The 20,155-nt window shown below is 45.2% G+C and overlaps 4 protein-coding genes, 2 long non-coding RNA genes, 3 other non-coding genes and 4 pseudogenes across 13 annotated transcripts; 6 read left to right on the top strand and 7 right to left on the bottom strand.

Annotated features, from left to right (window-relative positions):
- The first annotated feature begins 45 nt into the window (after window positions 1-45).
- On the top strand, window positions 46-665 carry AT2G07811 (annotated as a pseudogene). The gene has a single exon.
- On the bottom strand, window positions 208-596 carry AT2G07808 (annotated as a pseudogene). The gene has a single exon.
- Window positions 666-790: 125 nt separating the features above from the next.
- On the bottom strand, window positions 791-1,435 carry AT2G07689 (NADH-Ubiquinone/plastoquinone (complex I) protein; the record flags this gene model as incomplete). Its single annotated transcript, NM_147274.1, has 1 exon — window positions 791-1,435. One exon carries the CDS (start codon window positions 1,433-1,435, stop codon window positions 791-793), a length of 645 nt encoding a protein of 214 aa, NP_671807.1.
- A 419-nt stretch (window positions 1,436-1,854) lies between these two features.
- On the bottom strand, window positions 1,855-3,134 carry AT2G05215. Its single transcript, NR_140070.1, has 2 exons — window positions 2,056-3,134; window positions 1,855-1,958 (listed from the first exon to the last, which is right to left on the bottom strand). It is a non-coding gene; the product is annotated as an other RNA (long non-coding RNA).
- AT2G05205 lies at window positions 1,855-3,134 on the top strand. The gene is made up of 2 exons (NR_140069.1): window positions 1,855-1,979; window positions 2,775-3,134. It is a non-coding gene; the product is annotated as an other RNA (long non-coding RNA).
- On the bottom strand, window positions 2,114-5,157 carry AT2G05195. The gene has a single exon (NR_143721.1). It is a non-coding gene; the product is annotated as an uncharacterized misc_RNA (transcript).
- Window positions 4,785-4,859, bottom strand: AT2G07792. Its single transcript has one exon. It is a non-coding gene; the product is annotated as a tRNA-Tyr (tRNA).
- Window positions 5,158-5,397: 240 nt separating the features above from the next.
- Window positions 5,398-5,790, top strand: AT2G07688 (annotated as a pseudogene). The gene has a single exon.
- A 429-nt stretch (window positions 5,791-6,219) lies between these two features.
- On the bottom strand, window positions 6,220-7,884 carry AT2G07633 (NADH-plastoquinone oxidoreductase subunit). The gene is made up of 2 exons (NM_001335324.1): window positions 7,813-7,884; window positions 6,220-7,646 (listed from the first exon to the last, which is right to left on the bottom strand). Exons 1-2 carry the CDS (start codon window positions 7,866-7,868, stop codon window positions 7,430-7,432), a joined length of 273 nt encoding a protein of 90 aa, NP_001325119.1. The 5' UTR covers window positions 7,869-7,884; the 3' UTR covers window positions 6,220-7,429.
- A 917-nt stretch (window positions 7,885-8,801) lies between these two features.
- Window positions 8,802-8,874, top strand: AT2G07755. Its single transcript has one exon. It is a non-coding gene; the product is annotated as a tRNA-Met (tRNA).
- A 4,679-nt stretch (window positions 8,875-13,553) lies between these two features.
- AT2G07632 (uncharacterized protein) lies at window positions 13,554-13,971 on the top strand. The gene is made up of 2 exons (NM_001335323.1): window positions 13,554-13,562; window positions 13,776-13,971. Exon 2 carries the CDS (start codon window positions 13,808-13,810, stop codon window positions 13,934-13,936), a length of 129 nt encoding a protein of 42 aa, NP_001325120.1. The 5' UTR covers window positions 13,554-13,562; window positions 13,776-13,807; the 3' UTR covers window positions 13,937-13,971.
- A 4,137-nt stretch (window positions 13,972-18,108) lies between these two features.
- Window positions 18,109-19,296, bottom strand: AT2G07631 (uncharacterized protein; the record flags this gene model as incomplete). The annotated part of the gene is made up of 4 exons (NM_001335322.1): window positions 18,109-18,138; window positions 18,421-18,456; window positions 18,544-18,590; window positions 19,254-19,296. 4 exons carry the CDS (start codon window positions 19,294-19,296, stop codon window positions 18,109-18,111), a joined length of 156 nt encoding a protein of 51 aa, NP_001325118.1.
- AT2G07784 lies at window positions 18,910-19,746 on the top strand (annotated as a pseudogene; the record flags this gene model as incomplete). The annotated part of the gene is made up of 1 exon: window positions 18,910-19,746.
- Window positions 19,747-20,155: the final 409 nt, after the last annotated feature.

Genomic DNA, 20,155 nt, shown 5'->3' with positions numbered 1-20,155 from the left:
TTCCCGGCTACTGGATCACTCCAGTGCTTTGGGTACTACGGACCCTCTGCCATCCATTACAGCAGAGCCGTTTCATGAGCGGGGGGGCTAGGCGCAGTTCTTTGAATCAAACGTTGAATGAAATCGATTCTTTTTTAGATATCAAAATGGAAATCGGATAGGATAGATGGATGGATCTATCTTTCCATTTATATATTACTAAAGGATTTATATAGTTAAGTATCGTAGCAAGAAGCCCCAAATCCTTGATTTGGCCAGGAAAGACTGCACTGCTTTGGGCCCAGGATGCGAAGGGAATGAGCTCGGCTGCTTCTCCTCCACACTGATTTTTCTCCGTGCCTGCTCCGCATGCGCTTCGCGCGCCATTGGCGCTTTGCTCTCCTCTTATTCTTCATTGGACGGTTCGGTTCGGATGGACTTCGCCGTTCTTTCCCAACTAAAAAAGAAAAGGCTGTATCACATCGAGATGTCGATTCGTTTTCCGCCCCCAATGAGATGGGGAATTTGTAACCCCCTATTTCTACTTTGGGGCCCTTCATCTTTCTGAATCTAGGCCCGTCCCGGCTCGTGTCGTTCCAACAACCGGCGGGGAGCATCTCAGTATACGATCGCGCGCAGTAACTGGGAGTCCTATTACACCTAAGGCGAACTTCAATTCACCAAACCAAGGTTCATCTCGTGTAGTGATTGTGGACTCTACTAAGGATATTGAGTAGACGGTTGATGTATCAGACTCGACCCTATCTTTCGTAGCATGCATTCCCATCGGTGTCGCAACTGATTCGGTAAGCTACGTGTCCGGTGCACGGAGAACTGCCTTCGGTCCTCCAAACTTACTTATTCGTGGCAACCTTCCGGCCGCCCAACGACCTATAACGCTAGTCACTACTCCCACTGGGGCTAGAAAGTAAGCCCCACAACCCAAAGCGGCGAAGAACAAATAGAATTTGCTACAAAAGCCGGCTAACGGGGGTATTCCTGCGTATGAGAACATAGTAATGGAGAAGGTAATAGCCGAAATAGGATTCGTTTTGGCTAGAGCGCCCAAATCCGCTATATATTTGACACGGGTTTGCCGTAATGCTGAAACTATGGCGAATGCATCCATCGTCATTAATGCATAAATAAAGATACCAATTAGTAGTGATTGAATTCCTTCTATGGTTCCACATGAGAAACCAGTACGAATATAACCTACATGTCCAATTGAACTATGAGCTAGAGGTCTTTTGACTTTCGTTTGGGCCATGGCGGCCAGTGCTCCTAAGATCATAGAAGCAATGCTGCAGAAAAAGAAGATTTGTTGCAATGTAGCTCCATAGGAACCATAAATAGAAACACGTAAAATATTAGCAGAAATAGAGATTTTAGGCGCAATAGAAAGGAATGCTGTAACCGGGGTGGGTGAACCCTCATAGATATCTGGTGCCCACATATATAGAGTCAAAGGGAATATGGAGTCCGAGGGGGAGGGGGTTTTCTTCGGGGCTCGAGAGATTGAATAGACCCACAAGTTTGAAATTCGCCACTGGGGAATTCACACGAAAGGGAACGAGGAATTCTCAACGAAAAAAGTGCTCTCTGAACCGAACGTGAAAGTTTTTTTCCATCAGACGGCTGTTCCTGTAACTCCACTCTCGACTTGGATTATATATCCAAAAAGGTCCGCTCTCGGCCATTCCACACGCTGCCTAGCCGAGGTGTGGTTTCTGAAGTGGATTCTCTCTTTTCTAGTAGATGCCGAACCTGCTGCCCCATTGACTAAGAAGAGGGGCGGGCGCAGCAGCTACATGGACCCCTTCCTTTCTGTTGTTGCCAGCGCTTTCCCGGGCCGAGCCGGAATTTTTGATTATTATTCTAATGGGCAGGCAAAGGCCGCAGGCTGCTATCCCAATAGGCCAGCGGGCGGAACGAGGAGAGGCTCCGGCAATCATAGCACCGCGGTCGAAAAAGCGTGCTCCCTTCAGATAACACGCACCGTAGGCTATCCTCGGCCTTCTTCGTTTTCGATGCAAAAGAAAGGAAATCTCTCGATCTCCGAAAGCCTTTTCCTTACCCCGCCGCATCTCCCTCCCTTCGTCGAGCCTTTCCGGGGTTGTTCCTTCCTTATCAAAACTTGGCGGGCATTCTTTCCAGCCGGGGGATGGGTTTTGTTTGAACATAGGCTCAAACATAATTTTAAGGTCCTAGCTACGCCATGCGTTCAATACCAAATCTGGAAAGCTGCAGAAATGACAAAAAGAGGGCGCTTTCCTATGTTGCACTGAAAAAAGAAGGACCTAAGAGCGTCTTCTCTTAGGTTTTTTCCTCCCGCGCCCGCCGCCGCCTGGCCCCCGTTAGAGGGGAAGGGGAAGATTAGCAAAGCGAAAAAAGACAGAGGGAGGGGGAGCAGCATCTTATTCTCTTCGCGAGAACTTCCGGATTGAAGAAGCATTCGGAACGGGCTCCGCGTTCATTTCATTGGCGGGAAACGATCCAATCCATTCGGGGCTTCGGCCAAAAACGAATTCGACTTGATTCATAGATAGAATCAATGATAAATAAACAAAAGATAGATGAACGAGATATCTTTTCTTTCTATAAAAAAAGAGGAATAGAATAGACATCCCTTTCTTTAGATGTCTATCTATCCTTCCGATTTTATATCGTTATATCTGCTCTCTCAATTTTTTTTTAGAGAGAGCAGATAGATCCTATCCCCTATATCGAACACTAATTCCTATCTATTGATAGGAAGATCTTCGTCTAATAGCGGACTTTGCCTTTTTTTAGGAATTTCTCATATCCAAGGCAGCTTACCACAAGAACCCCACCCCATACAACTAGTTGGGGGGGCTGTTCGCCTTTTGAATCAAACAAAGTAAGTTGTAGGTAGGGGCTTCATAGCTACTTTCATTCTAAAGGAAAGCGAAGAACCAATCTTTAGTCAATAGGAGCCCTACTTCCCTCGACCTCATCACTTCAATTGTTGCGCAAACCTCTTTCTTAGTCACCGGGCGGAGCGCACCTTTGTCACAGTAGGGCGAGCTGTTTGATAGTGACTTCTTGCGTTTGGTAGGGCGACGAAAGGGCTACTTCCTTCAATCTAGGAAACAGCCGGAAACTCGAGAAGGTCGCCTTTGGAAGCGTTCGCCAGTAACCAAAGCCTCACTCCTTCCTTTTGATTATGTCGTGACGCTGACTGAATCCAATCTATAAAAAAACCCGGAAACTCAACAAAGTGCGTTCCCTTTCGTCAAGTAGGTAAAGTAGGCATACGAACCACTTTTGCTTTGCGGAATAAAACAATGAATGAGGCGGAATGGAGAAAGGAAAGGTCTGCAGGTATTTATTACTCTTATAAAAGAGGAACTCGAGCTTATTGCGAGAGGTGCTTTAGCAACTCGACTGAAAAGGAGAGGGGCGAAGTCACTCGAGCACTTGTCTAGAGAGGTTGTGAACACAAACTCGACTGAAAGGAGAGGGACAAGGGCGGTCTTGCTTGGCGCGAAGGCTGCTGGTTTGGGGGTACGGTACTAAAGGTCCTCGGACTTCCAGGCGGTTTTTATTTTGGGCAGCTGTTCACCGTTGGATCTCGCCAATACAGCCCCCTATGGTTTTTGTTACCGAGATATCTTTTTTTTTCATTGTTCCCAGGGATTTTTTGGGTAATCTGCTCCCATGCTGCAAACAGTCAAATCTGAACTCAACCTTGTCGCTCTTCTTTCTTTCCTCGCGGGCAGGAAGCACACCAGTAGCGTGCGTTGCGTGATTCTACTGTGTTTTTTGCACTTGACTGGGTGGACAGTTGACCGGAAGAGAACTTCGATTCGCCCGGCCAGCAGGCGGGCGACGTGCTTATCTTGTGTGACAACACTACAGAGCGAGTGACTCTTCTAGGCGGGCAGCTGTGTGACAACACTACAAGGGTTTTTTTTCCTCGTGTAACATGCTATGGTCTCAATGCCCTTACGAGGTAGTGATGAGTTTCACTCGCTCTAAGCCCGGCCCGCGCGCGGTTAGGAAGATTGGCCGCAATCTGAGCGGTACCACCCACCCTACCCTACCACCTATAGGCGGCCGTCCGTCCTACAGCCGCCCGAAAAGGAACTGCAGTGATCTTGAATAGGAATCCTACAGCGATAGACAGAATCCCCATAAAAATACCACTAGATCGAGCACCAGTGATTTCGTATCCGGTCAAAATCTTGGCTAATTGATCGAAGTGGGTAGCTCCAGTAGACCCATAGATCATGGAACAAATAGGGTGGGTAGGCCCAACCACCACACTACACGTATAGACGCGAACCCCCCTCGTTACCGTACGTGCGACTCTCACCGCATACGGCTCGCACAAAGACTCCTAAATCCATCCCGAGCCTTTTCTTCCCACTTCTCCCTTCAGTCGAGTTACTAAAGTACCTCTCCAATCCTCGATCAAACTTGCCCAGGCGCTATTCAATAAATGGGGGTCTTTCCTTCGCCTATCGTATATTGTATGTATCGGCTTGGCTTCGTCCAAAACTAAAACAAGGAGGCATTCCGGCGGGCGCGTGCGTGTAGGAAGGCCGACCATTACATAAGCTAAAAGACTAGGACTATAAGCCAGCCGGAAGCGACTCGCTTCTATTCCCCGTTGGGATTGGATATAGATGGGGAATCTATTGATCGTAGTAGTTCGCCAACCTCTCTAACTAACATACGATCAAATTTTCGGCACGGCCAAAAAAAAGAAAGAGCTTCGCTCGGTGGGCCTTCCTACGCTGACGAATGCCTCCTTTCTCTTCTCTTCAGTCTACAACAAGTGGGAGAGGCAGGATTCGAACCTACGTAGAAAAACTTCAACAGATTTACAGTCTGCCGCTTTTGACCACTCTCCCCTTTCCCTTTTCTCTTACCTTCTGCCTTCTCCCCTTCCCCTAGTTCCAATCGTTTTAGGAAAGTCGGCATTCTTTGTCGAAAGGACTTATACCATGAACGGACTCTTTGCCTTGGGTCAATCAGTTCCTTGGCTTACTAATGACCACTTCGAGAAGAACCTATTTGAAAACAGTCTAATGCCACATCTGACTCAACAGCTCCTTCTTCCTTTTCTTCTTCATACAAGCCCCCTTCAACTATATGCAACCACTTCTTGAACAACCTATTCCTATTCATGCGACAACAGCACATTCTATGCCATCTTACTTATACTATTATTAAACCAAGCTTCAATTGCACAAGCCATTCTAAGGAAGATTAGACTGGCATCTGCCTTAGCCCTGTCTCCCTCTCTAGCTAATTGAATACCAGCTTTCTCTTATATTAGTATTATATGTCACTTCCTTGTCCTATTCTTTTAGTTTTAGTATGCATGGGGGTAAGGAGATATTGATTACACAGTAGTTAGGAGCTCATAGTTTCGTGCGCTTACGGCGTGCTCTTTCTTTTATTTTTATGACAAATGGCCGCCAGTAGACGACAATAGGTGAGGTGTCCGGTACGTGCTTCTAATGATTATTCCAGGCTGAGCACAACATTCTTATGCACCCATTTCACATGTTAGGTGTAGCTGGTGTATTCGGCGGCTCCCTATTTAGTGCTATACATGGGTTCCTTGGTAACTTCTAGTTTGATCAGGGAAACCATAGAAAATGAATCTGCTAATGAAGGTTACAGATTCGGTCAAGAAGAATAAACTTACAACATTGTAGCTGCTCATGGTTATTTTGGCCGATTGATCTTCCGTTTCAACAATTCTCGTTCTTTACATTTCTTCTTAGCGGCTTGGCCGGTAGTAGGTATTTGGTTTACTGCTTTAGGTATTAGCACTATGGCTTTCAACCTAAATGGTTTAAATTTCAACCAATCAGTAGTTGATAGTCAAGGGCGTGTTATTAATACTTGGGCTGATATTATTAACCGTGCTAACTTTGGTATAGAAGTTATGCATGAACGTAATGCTCACAACTTCCCTCTAGACCTAGCTGCTGTTGAGGCTCCATCTAAGAGGGAACACTGTAACAACAACTAGATCGGGTCTATTCCCATTCCTTCACCGAAGTGGTTGACGAGCTCAAAAGTTCCTTTTTTCTTACTTTTCGTGGCTGATTAGATCACTGAACTTGGTTCACTGACGCTAAGAGAAGGAACCATTGGATTATTTATATATCCCTCCCTTTCCACTAGGCTTAAATCGGCCAGTAAATTCTGGTGGACCAAATACAGCAACCTCACCTTTAGCCATGCAGAAGAGGAGATTCCCAGACTATGATGCCTGGCACCGATCAACTCTGAAAGTCCTGGATTTTTTGTACTCTCTCTGAAGAAACTATTGGATATGTATTTAGACTTGCAACAGCTCAGGAGGTCTCTCTTTGGCTGATCATTTCAATCATTGTTCTATCTTCTATCTCCCGTGACTTTTCTTTGCTAATAAGCTAGCTCTCTGCAAATGATAAGAAAGGTAGAACTAGGGAGATAAGAGATAAGAGATTTCTTTCCAATTCCCTTTTTTGGAGGCCAAGCGAGCTAAATGGTATAAAAATAACTCGCCAGTCAATGGGAGTTTGCTTAGGAAAATAAGGTGCAGGTCAGGTTCGGTTCGTTCCTTTCAGCAGTATCGAATAAGCCAAATGAAAGTGAGAAAGCAGGCCATCTATCCGTTGACTTGCCCCGGAGTGAGCTGCATCGACAGAAGAGAGAAGAGAGAGTGGAAGCGGTAAGTGAACTTGACTTGAAAGAGAATTCCCACTTGACGCCCGAACAGCATTTTCAGAGGGAAGATATCGACCATACATAGGGAGAGAGCTCAAGTTAGACGGCGCCTTAGCGAAACTTTCTCACTCTACATTCATTCCCTAATCACACATGACTTTGAACGTTGATTTGACTTCACATAGCTTTTCGTCTCCTTGATAGCTGGAAGAGAACGTTGAGAAGCTGATCTGTCTTTCCGCGCAGAATCCTCTTTATCTAAAGTAAAGAGCAGAGTTGCGATAGAGAACCTATTTGCTTTCTTCGACTCCCTTGCCCCTGTCCTTGCAGCAAATTCAAAGAGTTGTGTGGCATTGACTAACTCACTATTCCTGCCTGAAGGAAATGCATGAGCGAATCTTTCAGTTGCAATTCCCCTTTCCAAATCTGAATCAAAGAACGGGATTAAGGGGAAATAAAAGTCGGCGATGGGACTGATGCTCTTTCATTGCTTCGAGGATCACATTTCTTTTCAGGTCAGAATCTGATTGATGCGTTGTAACATCCACTGACTCAAAGAACTACCCTTTAGTAAATAAATCCCAGGGAAAGTCCATTTATGTTAAAATCTCTAGTGTAGTGGCTGGTTCCTATACAACTACATCATAAGAAGAAGCCAGGTCTGAGGCCAGCGAGCTCAAGATCAGGAGCCAAAGCGGACCGAAGAAGGCTTCATCTGCTCCAAGCCCCTAAAGAAGTGAAGGGACTTGCTTTCCTAAAAAAAAATGAAATGGAAAGAGTTCGTTTCTTCCTCAAATTGTAAACATGGGTTGTCCAACTGGAAATGATAACAGAATGCATAGGTCAAACGAAGGAGTCCCAATAAGCGGATGAATATAGTATACCTATTTCCTCTATGAGGGAGAAAGCAAATTGAAGAACCCGCGGATATGTGCAAAACTTCAATTCTTCTTAGCCAAGGCTTTCCAACTCTTATAGTAGATAATATCTAAAGCGATAGAGCTGGTGGATGGAAATTAAAATGTCCTCCAGAATGAAAGTGATAAAATAGATAAAGAAAGGGCGCAAAACGCAGTCCTCCAACGGAATCAATGGCATTCCTTTCTTACTAGTCCTTACGAACTCTACATTGCTTACAAGGTTGAATAGCAGAAAGCCTTAGCTTTAGCTACTTCAATCTCTCCTTTCCTCATATTCGAGCAAGGAAAGCTGTACAAAGGAAAAGGTATTCTAAAGACTTGTTTGCAAAAAATGCAAAATCTCTTACTTAGAAAAAGTACCTGCAGATTCCTGCCCAAAATCAACTGCTATTGAATCTAAGCCAATTGAATGGAATCAGATCATCCGTTTCTGGTATGTTGGGTGTCATCCTATCCAGTACTGGATGCAGTAGAAGGTGCTCTCGGGCGAATTCCCGGCTAAAAAGTACACTGAGTTAGGTGAGAATTGTCTCGAGATTGACAGATTGACTTAGGGGAATTAGGAGTTGTTTGGAGGTGGGTACCACGGAAGAGGTAGGTTATCCCTGAAAAAGGGACTCGGATAGGAATAGAGACTAGAAGCTGACAGCAAGCTCTTAGTCTTGGCTTCTTCTTCCTTTATTTTATGGAGACAGGGTTACTACCATACTTGGAGCACGAATTCATATGTAAGATGCCCAGTTGGATCACTAATTCGTAAATTGACAACCTCTAGAAAGGGCCTTTTTCCCAAAAGATTCCTAATTTAATTTCGTCGATATTGAATACCTTATTGACTTTGAGACTACTAATAAATAGCAACGAAGCTGACTCGACCAGTTTACAACTTCGAAAGAAGGAGAGCGGAGATCTTTCTTTCAATCGAAGGGTCATGGGTTTTTTCATAGGCACCGGACTGAGGTATGAAATGAAGGACGAGTTTCACTCGCTTCGGGCTCAAGTTTAGATAAAAGAGTCCAATGAGCCCAAATGGAAATTCGATAGAAAACTAAAGCTGAGAAAGTCACAATCCATTGAATAAGATCGGCTAAAGGTGAGAGCTCAAAAAAGAAAGAAAAGAAGTCGCTCACCCGCCTACGATTGATTGGAGACTTATTCAATAGGTCCTCCTTTAGGGGTCTATTTTCTCTGACTTGACTCAGCTTGACCTACTTGACTCAGCGGTTAGAGTATCGCTTTCATACGGCGAGAGTCATTGGTTCAAATCCAATAGTAGGTAAACCCGGCCGAAACCCCAGCAAGAAAACCTCCTCAAAATATTTCCCTGGCAACCTTTTAAGGGAACCCGCCCAGAAGCTTCGATTTGTCAAAGCTGCGCTAAAAGCCTTGAATTCAAAAGTTGAAGGTCGATAAAAGAATAAGAAAGGCCATAGAAGAACTAGACGCCATTCAATCCCAGCTATCCTTTTTCCAGTTCAATGAAAGGCTCGCAGAGCAGAAGAGTATATTATCAAATTGGATAAGTTGAACGGATACAGAAAAGGATTGGGACCACAATATCAAAGACTTCCACGCTACACTCACAGAAAGAAGGGCAAGGAAGACTATCAATATCAGTATCAAGAGAATAAAGGATGAGAGTGGAACCTGTGGAAGCCTACATCAAAAGAAAAGACAGGCGGAACTCTACTTTATTAATCTAGTGGGCACAGCTAGCAGAGTGGAGGGCCTCTATAATATAATAGGTTAGGCTTCTTTCTTCTGGGAATTGGCAGTTGCTTTAGCAGCTGTGCATATCTTAACTAGTGGGCTTAGTCCGAAAAGAATATTGCCTGCTCTTCGTAGAGCAACTATGTCACTTCTGTCTATTAGTGAAAGGCTAAGGCTCCATCCATCCGAACTTTCGAATGATTCCTCTATCAAAGTTATGAAATAAGTTTGTTAGAGAAAGCTAGGTTTCCCTAAAAAAGGGTTTTCTCGCTCAGTGTCATCGTTCCGGTGATCACCTTCAGGTCAGGATACTAAAGTGGAATGGATTGCATTTCAATCTTGCCTATAATGTTGATTATTTTCCCCAGCGTATGTGGTCTTGAAGAGCCTTTCAGCGGCTTAATAAAGGCTGGAATTTACGGACCGGACTACTACGTGTCGGTTCCTTTTCAATCTAAAAGAGCAAAAGCCTATTCTCCCACCTACCAGCAGCCTAATTCCCCCTCTTTCCAATCCTAGCTCTACGGTTGATTCGAGAAAGAGGAAGAGGACCGAAGGAACAACCTAAGAGACCAATCCAAATCCAAACCTCACCTCTTCGCTTCTTCAACAAGAAAGAAGAAGACTCCCACCTGTACGCCGACGCAGCACTCGCGGTTACTTAGCGGAATTCACGGAGCAGTCACGGATACCACCATCTGGGCAGACTAGAAATTCGCTATCGCTTTTCTGTTTTTTAAGATTAGGCTAAAAAAGTGGTTAGTAGCACCTTGACGTGCCATGATATTTACTTTGCTTCTGTGAGGCGGTAGGCTCGATTGTTTTCCATGTGATGATAGACCCTTTCGCCCATACCGTGACCACGTGAAGCAGGCGAAGAGCTTTGTGTCACCATGTCAACTTGTATGTGTTCAGCATATCATATATTCTTTGGATAGTTGGACGGAAGTCCTATCAACCTACAGGATCTGACGCTCAAAAGTACCCACGCGTTTCCTACGAGTACTTATCATGGCGGTGTAGCGCCCTTGGCAAGCCCTGCAAACGACACCACTGGTACCCTAACTTAGTCTAATCATAGATCTGTATGAAGCACTCATTTCTGATTCTACCAATTCCCAAGACGGAAAGTACTTTTGATCATACATTCGCACGTGTTCTATGGATGCAGTGGTCGATCCATATGTCGTGCAGAGGCAAGGGTATTCAAATGTCATAGTTGAGCCAGCTCATCAGCATCAATAAAAGAACCTTTTGTATATCAATTACGTCATCACGACTAGCACGGTTATCATAGCTTCAAGATCTCATGCTTCCATAGCTCAGCTGCTTTCTCCTTTCTCTGCACTGTGCCCTTGCCCAGCTTACTCTGGTGCCTCTAGGGAAGAAAAGAGGCTTTAAAGGTTTTGCTACTATAACTATAGGAGATGAACTTTTGCAATTCCAATATAGGTCTTACGAAAGGAAATCGCGTTGGTAACTTTCTCGCTATGGGAGATGGAATGGATTTCTCGATAAGCCCACTACTGCATGGGATCGGTATAGATCGTGACGCTCATCTCAAGATCTAAGGAGATGTAAATGTGTCAAGGAAATGGCATCTGACTTTAATTCCCACTATTCTATAATAGCACTCAATATGGTGACGAAACAATGGTGACCAACTCCCACAATTGAGGAGCAAGCCGGGATCCAAGCCCAAGCAGCCAATGAAAAAGCCACTTGTCTCTGTCAACTTCATTTCATTTTCGCTCTAGGATTGACATGCAAAGTAAGGACTTAGATTAGCCGAGGAGCTGTGGCTGCTGGACTCGATTTGACTTTTGTTAACGATCGACTAATTAACCCTTTATCAGATGGAAGCATGGGATAGACTTGTCTGAAATGAGCTGGTCATAATAGGAATTAGTGTCTGCACTGTCTGCTTTAGCGTCGTGGTCCCACCATTTGGTGGCGGAAAGAGAGCATATTCACGCTTCTATATAAGGACGAGAGCCCTGGACCGGGTTTTGCATGACAGCCCATCTCGCGACCCTAACTAACTTTTGTTCTAAACGGGGACTCCAGTGCATTCTGAAGCAAGTACGTATGCTTTTAAGCCAAAGGAACGAAAACTCCCGAGCAACACTATCGGTAGTCAAAGGAAGAGAGAAGGTCCTACGATCATTCCTAAACAGAGGAGAGGGAGTAGAAATTGCTAAGGATTTTACAGAAAAATCACATATCAAACTTAACACAGAGAAAAATGATGTGACTGTTTATCGGTTGAGTATAGAGTCATCTCGCGTAGAGTCATTTCTAAAAGTAATGTAGTCATATGGTATCAGCCAGTAGCACTAAGGAGCATTCTATAGCATGGTGCATCGGTTGACTATCAAGAGTGGTCAAGTCCATTGAGAACTATTTCCGGGTATAGGAGCATTTCAGGGTCAAGATCCAATCGAAGAAAGGGCACAGGGCATGCCAGTATTCCAGTTCTTAGCTTCTTGGCTTGGGCTAATCACGAGCCTGGGTCTAGCTAATTGGCTGCAGGCACCGGTGATGAGATTGGGCACCTTTCGCGTTTCAAATTGAAAGGATTCCAGGACCAGAATGAAGGTCGTCAGTCCCTCCCGATCACTGCTCTCGACGACTCGACGAGGTAAGGTCTCGAGATGCGTGTCCCTCTTTTCGTATTGATTAGCGCCCGGACGATAGTAGTTTGCCCTTGCTGTTTCTTCGACTGTTGCTTTGTCGCATTGATGCTTTCCATCGCTGCTTTACTCCGCTTGTCATCTTGCTCTTGCTGCTCCCCATGTTTGTTCTTTTGCATTGGTAGCTCTTTGTAGTATTCCATGAGTTGGGCTAAAACGCTACCCTCCGTTACTTTGATGCTAGATAGGTGGGATTCGATTGATTATGTGATGTTGCCGCTGCTGCTCCTCGTCGCGATGAACAGACCAAGTTAGGCTAACGCAATCCTAGTCAGAAGACAAAAACTTCTCTTTTTATTCCTATACTTGGACAAATAAGGCGAGTAGAAGAATAGACTGAGATGCTTCTTCAAAACAAAGAAGTCACATCAATAATGGGACTAACCATAAGGGAGTTGGTAGTATCCCCATTGGGGGGAAGCAGTAGAATGGCAATCGCAAGGTTTGACCTCTTTGTAGCTAGCCTCCCTTCTATGTGTTAGTGAGCGCCCATTTAGTGGAAAAGCGAGGGATCAGGTGGAGTTATCCCTTGTAGTCAAAACACAGTCCGAAATCCGCCTCATTGTTTTCGTCATCAGCATTGTCTTCGGCATAGCTTTAGCCGTTAGCCCTCCATCTCGATTCCGGAATTTGGTGCAGACTTGGAGTGACTTCGCAGAGGGAAGGGTTGTGGCTTTGACAGATAAATAGGTTGTCATTAGACAAATCGGGGAGTTGCCTGGCACAGCTGAATCTAGCTAGGGAACTAAGTAGCAGCGGGTTGCGGCACAAAAGAAGTTGACACTTCAGCCATCGGCACAATCCAATAATCTCAAGTCAACTCAGGGTGGCATAGAGTATTAGCCCCTTAGCTTTTAGTCGAAAAGTTTAGGCCTGATGGGAATACAGACTACAAAGTTTGCTCAGCAGCGGAAGCACTTTTTTTAGTTATCAAATTAGAGAGTAGTGCCAGGCAATGAAGGCCCGGTTTATGCGAGCAAGATATTCATACCTTTCATACCATCCGAAGGGCTGAACTAAGAGTGCATATGTACTATCTTCTATTCTTTCTATTCTATTGGATTATTGGATTTCTATCTTCTATTTCATTTCAACATTCCTTCTAATTATTGTTATTGGATTTCAGCAATCTAAGCAGAAAAGCATGAAGTTAAGGAAAGCACGGAAGAAGAAAAGGCCAATGCGAAGTAGTTTGCCAACCTTTGACTAGTCCCATTCTATCGGTTAAGGAGGCCAGGAAAGATCCTCAGGTAGAACTCAGTTTGGGAACAAAAACTTTTCCGAGCCCAGCAAAATAATCGCAAGGAGCCCAGCTTCAAACTAATAGCCCAGCTCCATAACAGGCGAGCAGCCAACAAACTATGACCCGAGGCAAGGAACATTCCCCATCCAGCTCAGCCCGGCAAGTGAAACATAAAACACAATTTGCACTCTTCCAGCCGACTTCTCAGCATAGCAGGACCAACCAATCAGCACATTTGGCACTTACGCCAGCAAAGCATATATGCAAGTCAGGCTCAAGATTCACACCCAAACTAGGCTCAGCAGCATAAAGATGCCCGTGGTATAGACTACTCGACTTAGACTAAGAAGGAACCGAGAAAGTAAGCCAAGCGGCGTAGACCAATAATCAATGTAGACTTTGACACCTAACAATTGCACTAGATTCAAGGAAACCTACCAAGGAACAATCACATCGGGATTAGCAAGTCAGGCTCCGCATTCGTACTACCAAGCTAAGCAGAAAGATTACCGGTAAATGGATTCCTTTACTTAGAAGTCCACTCACCCGAGCAAGGAAGAAAAGCAATGCAAGGACCAATCCAACTAAGGACAATCAAACAATACCAGCATGGGAGAAAAAGGAGACTCATCACATTCCATCAGTCACTCGAGTCAAAGCATAAAGCAGAGCAATCGTACTCCACTCAAGAATAATCCCATCAAACAAAAATGGGCGATTCACATTTCCCTTCCCTCGACCTGGCTCTCTTCAACTTGTTTCGACCGGCTTCTATATTCTGAATGTTTCAACCAATTTAACTTTCACCCTTATCGTTCTAAATGATCTTTCTCTTTGACTTCGAGTTTCAGTATTCGTGTGACTTATGCTCCACTTGATTAGCGTAGCTGCCTTAGCTTGCCCCGACTTGACTGATTGGCTGGGTTCGCTTCACCTCGCTCGGCTTAGTTGGAGGACTACAGAAAGAGAAGCATGACAAGCATGACGTTCCTTAATTATATCTATATATAGTTAACTATCCGTATATCATAGTAAGGAACCGAAAAGTAGTTACCCATTCACGTACATCGGTTGTGTCGAATATTTGTAATCAATCGGTCAACCAGACATCACGTAACTATTCAGATCCAACTTCTAGAAATAGGTTTCAGTCAGCTCGATGAAATAGACTAATATTGACCATTTATGTCAGATCCAATAGCTTGCCTCGAATGCCAGCATGAAACCTAATTACGATAGCGGTGGCGAAGACTTGAAGTAATCACTTTTTCCTGGACAATCGGCCAGCTAAAGGTCAGACCCAATAATAGCATAATTTCACCCATCAGTGGTTGGTACCAGTCCGTAAAAGTCCAGCACTTAGGTAGCAGCCCCATCAACTGTACAATACCGACCTAACAGGACCAGTATCCACCATAAAAACCGTAGCATAACAAGCTAGGTTCCCATAGCATATAAAGGTAGGGCCTAGTCTAATAGACTGAAGCACTAATCACATCAACTAGATAGGCATCTCTTTTAGGAAAGAAAATATCTGATAATAACCTGCCTCAAAGGATATGTCGTACTCTCCAATCCCCTCACTCAGGAAACTATAGCCACAGATAGGCTTCATTGCCATATCCCGAGGTAGCCTTCCAACAAGAATTGAGCTAGATGCGCTTGGAAAACAGTGAACTACCACTCCAACTGGCTTGTCGGGCCAGGATAAGGTATTATATTCAGGCAGGGCGTCTTACAAAAGAGATATATAAAAAAGGGCTGGCCGTACTTCTGTTTCGACGAATGGAATCTTAGTTAAGAGAACAAGACCGTAGACAAAGCCTTCCAACATAAGTTATTCAAACCTTTTTCGAGTTGACCATCAAGAGCAAAGCGTGGCTTTTTGCCCCGGGGCACTAAGGCCTGATCATCTTTATGGCTATAAATCTGCCTTCACAGTGATCAGCTTTTTGATCCGAGTGGAAAGAGGAGTCTTCCCAGATGTGATTAGAGAATAACCCAAAAGAGGCATGTCGGCATCAGCTGAGGAAAGGGTTGGCTAGGGGTTAGCAATCAAGAAAGCAATCAAAGACGATGAAAGAATCAATTAGTACTGCGCCCTGATGCAAGAACGGAGAGTTTCTGGTCTCTAAAAGAGTCAGACGACGACTAATAAGAAGCCGATAGAAGAGCTACGCCCCTTCTTCTCTGTTCTAGATAGAATAGGAATCCCAGAGCCTGGCGAAGATGAATAAGAGGAATTTTACTAGTAGTGTTATGGAAGTTTCAGAGCGAGAGAAGGTTCCATATCTGTTTTTTTTTCTCTAAGGGATGAGAGAGTGAGGGAGGTCAGATCTATCTATCAAAGCGGAAAGTCCAGAGCCGGCTGTACAGCACTCTTCCGCCGAGTACCGGATAAAGGTAAAGGGTTAGCTTTCTAGCAAGAGAGTCAAAGCCCTATCCACAGCCAAGAAGCAAGGGCTGTCTAAAGACCGGATTCCCTCTCTGAATCACAGGGTATTCACTGGACTTTTTATCAAACTCGTCTGAGTAATAAGCCAAGGCAATCGGGAAAAGAACTCAATGAAAAAGGGCCTATTCTCTTAAGGCTAACGGATTCTTAGTCGAGTCTCGTCCCTCTCCTTTAAAGTAGAGTCAGCACACTTCCCCCCCCCCTTCAAAGAAGCTTACCTGAGTTTAGTCTCGGGGGACTGATGACCTTCTATTGAAAGAGTAGAAGGTAGCAAATGGAGATTGAGATTGAAGGTGGCCCGACGAGGAAGTCTTGCCCATTAAAGTCGCTTCCGGCAACCGCTTATCCGTGGGAAAGAGAGGATGGAACTTGAGAAGGCTTCATGCCGATTCGGCAACTGATTGACTATTATTCAGGTACGGATGAGGCTGGGAAGGGCTGATAAGCATCGGCTAGTGGAACCACTCCTGTCCTTCTTTCGTATCCGAGGTGGGCGCTTTACACAATATGGAAATCTAGTACGGTGAATAAGGTAGGGGCTGATCGATTAGGCGAACCAGTCCAACTAGTCAAAAAAAGTTAACCCCTTTTGCTTTAGCAAAGCTTAGGTCCCCGGGTCCAATCGGCAGAGGCTCGTCGAGACCTCGATTTGCTGCACAGAGGTGAGAGCCCCTCTGATGCGAGCCCTTCCCCCCTACTATCCACGTAACACCAAGCTCAGAAAGTGTACCTGACGAGGGCTTCCTCCCCTCCAAGCCTGTCTACTCTGGAAAAAAAAATAACTCCCATCTCTCAGTGAGTCCCATCAAATCAACAGCCCCGAGTTGTTGGCCTGACCTGTTGATGGAAGGTCCGAGCTGCTTTGTCATCCAGAGCCTGGGGGTCCCCTCGGTTTATTAATAGGCCCCAATAGTCTTAGAGGAAGTCAAAGGTCCTCCCAAAATACACAGTTGAATAAGGTGAGTGAAGTGAAAGAAGAGAAAAAAGCCCGAGGTTCGAAGGCTCGGACTCTCATCCGGTCACCCAAGAGGGCTCTTCTAGAAGCACTACTATCTACTGTTCCTTCTTTAGTGAGTAGACGGTTTTGAACGGAGAATGCAGAATAGAATCATCAGAATAATGGATATTCCATCTAGCTGGGGTTGGCTGACTCTCACCAGGTCAGGGGGAGACCACAGCAGATGAATGAGGGATTCAGTAGCACGGACACCATTCCCAAGGAATGGAAAGAAGGAACCATCAACTAGAAGAACAGGCAAGGAAGAGCCCTCTCAGGTCGACTCAGGAGAAGGAGCTTACGATCCACCCCGTCCACCGGAAGACCGAACCCAGAGATTTATTACCTGTGCTTTGCTCGGTACGGAGATAGGAGCTCCGAACCTGCAGAGACGAGATCTCTACTCCTAGAAGTTTGGGGCACCGTAGCTCACCTTTCACTAAAAAGAAGTGTAGCCAGGTTGCTAACATCGGCTACCCCTGACCTTCTCCTTCCGCATCTAGATTTATTCAGAGCGCACAATCGGACGCTAACCTGGAACTGACCCTTCAACTGACTAGGCGCTTGGGAATTCTGAAACCCCCCCCTGAAATGAGACTTCCTCCTTGCTTGAACCTTTGCGACGACTATGGCACCTTTTGGTACTCCTCTGAGACCTTTGGAAGGGGCACGGACTCCACTTTAGAGTCTGATTGGAATTCGCATTCTCGATAAGAGCCGCTACGAGATCTCAAAACAGAAAGTACCTTATCGTAGAAGACGACTTCTTTCTATTCTATTTTGATCTTGCAGAATGGAACCCTACTCTGAGAGGCAGGGGAAGACCCTCTCCAGAGAATCCAGAGAGGAAAGAGGAAGGTTATTTCAAGCTGCTTTCAGGCGTGCGCCCACGTCGTCCTGCCATCAGAAAGAGCCTACCAGTGGTCCCTACTGGCACAGTACTGGCCCCTCGGTCAACTTTTCATCTGAAAGAAGGTAGCCCTTCTCCCCTTCTGAACAGAACATTTCTAAGCTTGAAGCTCTTTCGGATTAGATCTTTTTTCACTGGATTCACCTGAGTAGCTCAGTCTGATTTCCAAAAACGGATCGAATTCTTGGCTCGGCAACCCTTATTCATTCGATTTGTCCCCTCAGATATTCTAATTGAATGAAATTAGGCCCAACGGCAAAGAGTAGGCGAGGAAGGAGGGAGGGGTTCTTTTTTTCTTTTTCCCCTAAATAGCTTTTTAGAAGTGCCAGTCCGTTCCCGGGTAATAGTCAGAACGAAGAGCTAGAATAGGAGTTCTAGTAGAGTAAGCGCGGACGTCTTCCTACTTTCATTTGTCACAATAGGTTGAATCTCTAAATAAAAAGCGAGCCGGCACATGGGTTCTTTGCCAACCCTAGCTCTATCCATAGTGTAGGATGAGAAGAGATCAGCGACCTGAATTCACCATCCTTTTCTCCTTCACCACAAAATACAAACTGCTTGTAGAAGGAGGTGCCTTCTCCCTTTCTGAGACTTCTTTCCACTTATTAGTGCTGGCAGATCCTCTTTATTGATTGCCCACCGAAAGTTCCCTCTACCTCTAAATATCGGGTTGTCATCGTCCTTTTCCCAGTTTGCGCCAGGAGCCTCCGACAGCCTGGCAGACTGCAAAATCATTGCACTTCCTTCTCACGATGGATGGAACCAGGAGAGCTAGGCACGGGAAGGGAAGCTAGGCTCACTCCCGACAATTATATACCTGCATTCCAGACAATGGTCCAACCCTTTGATATTCCTAAGGTAACAGAGTACATAGGTGAGAAAGGAGCGCTTTTCTAAGCTCAGCAAGACCGAATGGAATTCAAGTATATGGCATTCTAACTACGAAAGGAATGCCAACAAGAAAGCTAATAGGGATAGGACTACTAGCTGCTAGTATAGAAACCGAAAAGAACTCCTAATAGCATTGGTTGCCGCTCTATCTATTCTGTTAGTTCCATAGCCGCGCTTCCTACTAGTCGGATAGGAACAACTAACTGCCTAGCTACAAGAAGAGAGCTACGAGGAAAGAAGAGCTAGCAGCTAGGATAGGAACTCTAAACTAGCTACTAGAGGAAGTCAAGCTACTAACAGAGCTCAAAGCGGATAAGAAATCGGAAGAGACAGACGCAAGGAAGATCAGAGGCGTTCCTCGGTGCTATTGCCCTCTTGTCCTAGCAGCCGATCACTCATTAATAGCTACTACCAGGAGGAGAGGAATTTTTTTCGAACAGGATCCTTTCCGGTGGATTGGAATTTGACTCAGATTTGCTTAATCCCCAAGAAGCTCAATCCTCGGTTAATGACATAGATGCGACCCATTAGTCTTTGCTCAGTCATGTATAAGATCATATCAAAGATCATGGTGGCCAGACTCAAACCGATTCTGCCTTCCCTTGTGTCTCCTACACAGTCTGCATTTGTTTCGGAAAGGCTTATATCTGACAATATTTTAATAGCCCATGAGTTGGTTTACAATCTACGTACTCACCCCTCATTTCATCAGCTACTCTCCCCTCATTTCATTGGTCACTGGCTTAGTTGCGGAGGAACCTAGCTTCTTCAGCGAAGCTGGAGGAACCCCTATGGCTAGCATTGTTCTTGCTTCACTCACTTACATTCCCTTCATTCAAACTTCTTCTAATTCACATTCACTTACCCAACTTCTCTGGCTTAGGGTCAGGGTTACTCACATTCCTAGTTATAAGATTCCTAGTTCTGGGTCTGGGTAAGGGAAGGGTCTAGGCTCCTAACATTCCTTCCCAACTCACCACTTATCTCCCTAGTTCTTGAATTCAAAGTTCTGGGATTCTTTGATTCTTAGTTCTGAGATTGTTAGTTCTGGGACTGAGAGTGCCAGGCTGCGACCCATCTTTGCAAAGCAAGAGCGAGGCCAAGAAGCAGCAGCACTCGTACACTAGAAGTGAGTATAGCCTTGCCGGAAAGAGATTTAGCTTTGACTTTGCTTAGCAGGCTGGCTGGTTTGTTTGGCTTGGCTGTCTTCGTAGTTGAGCACACTGATGTACCAGTTTCAAGGGTTAAAGTTGGAAGCTGCTTCCCTTTTGTGCAGCACACAGGTTCATCTCATATGTAGCTCTTTCTACCAATGTGCTGCATTAATCCCTAGCTATCAAGCTGAAACTTGAACAGAAATTGCTCTAAACCTGTTCGCTACAACTATAGGAGTCCAATCTACTGAGGTTCGGCTTCTGTTGAATCTCCAGTTCACTTGCGATGGAAAGGCTTCACTCCTAGCGCAGCAAATGAAGCGCAGCAATTTTAAGTAGCTTCTCCTCTAGCACAGTGCTGCATTTAGTCGTCAGCACACACCTAGAACATCTCCTTTAGACGCAAGCAAAGACCTGTCTTCGTCTAAACGTCGTCCAGCCCTTGAAAGGATCCTTGAAGAAAACCCAATTCAGCACACTCCTCGTGAAGCAGCGGGTAATCATTCA

The sequence above is a fragment of the Arabidopsis thaliana genome, chromosome 2 (genome assembly GCF_000001735.4).
Source record: "Arabidopsis thaliana chromosome 2, partial sequence".
Lineage (NCBI taxonomy): Eukaryota > Viridiplantae > Streptophyta > Magnoliopsida > Brassicales > Brassicaceae > Arabidopsis > Arabidopsis thaliana.
The sequence above is the reverse complement of the archived record's forward strand: the minus strand, read 5'-3'. Positions and strand labels throughout refer to the sequence as shown.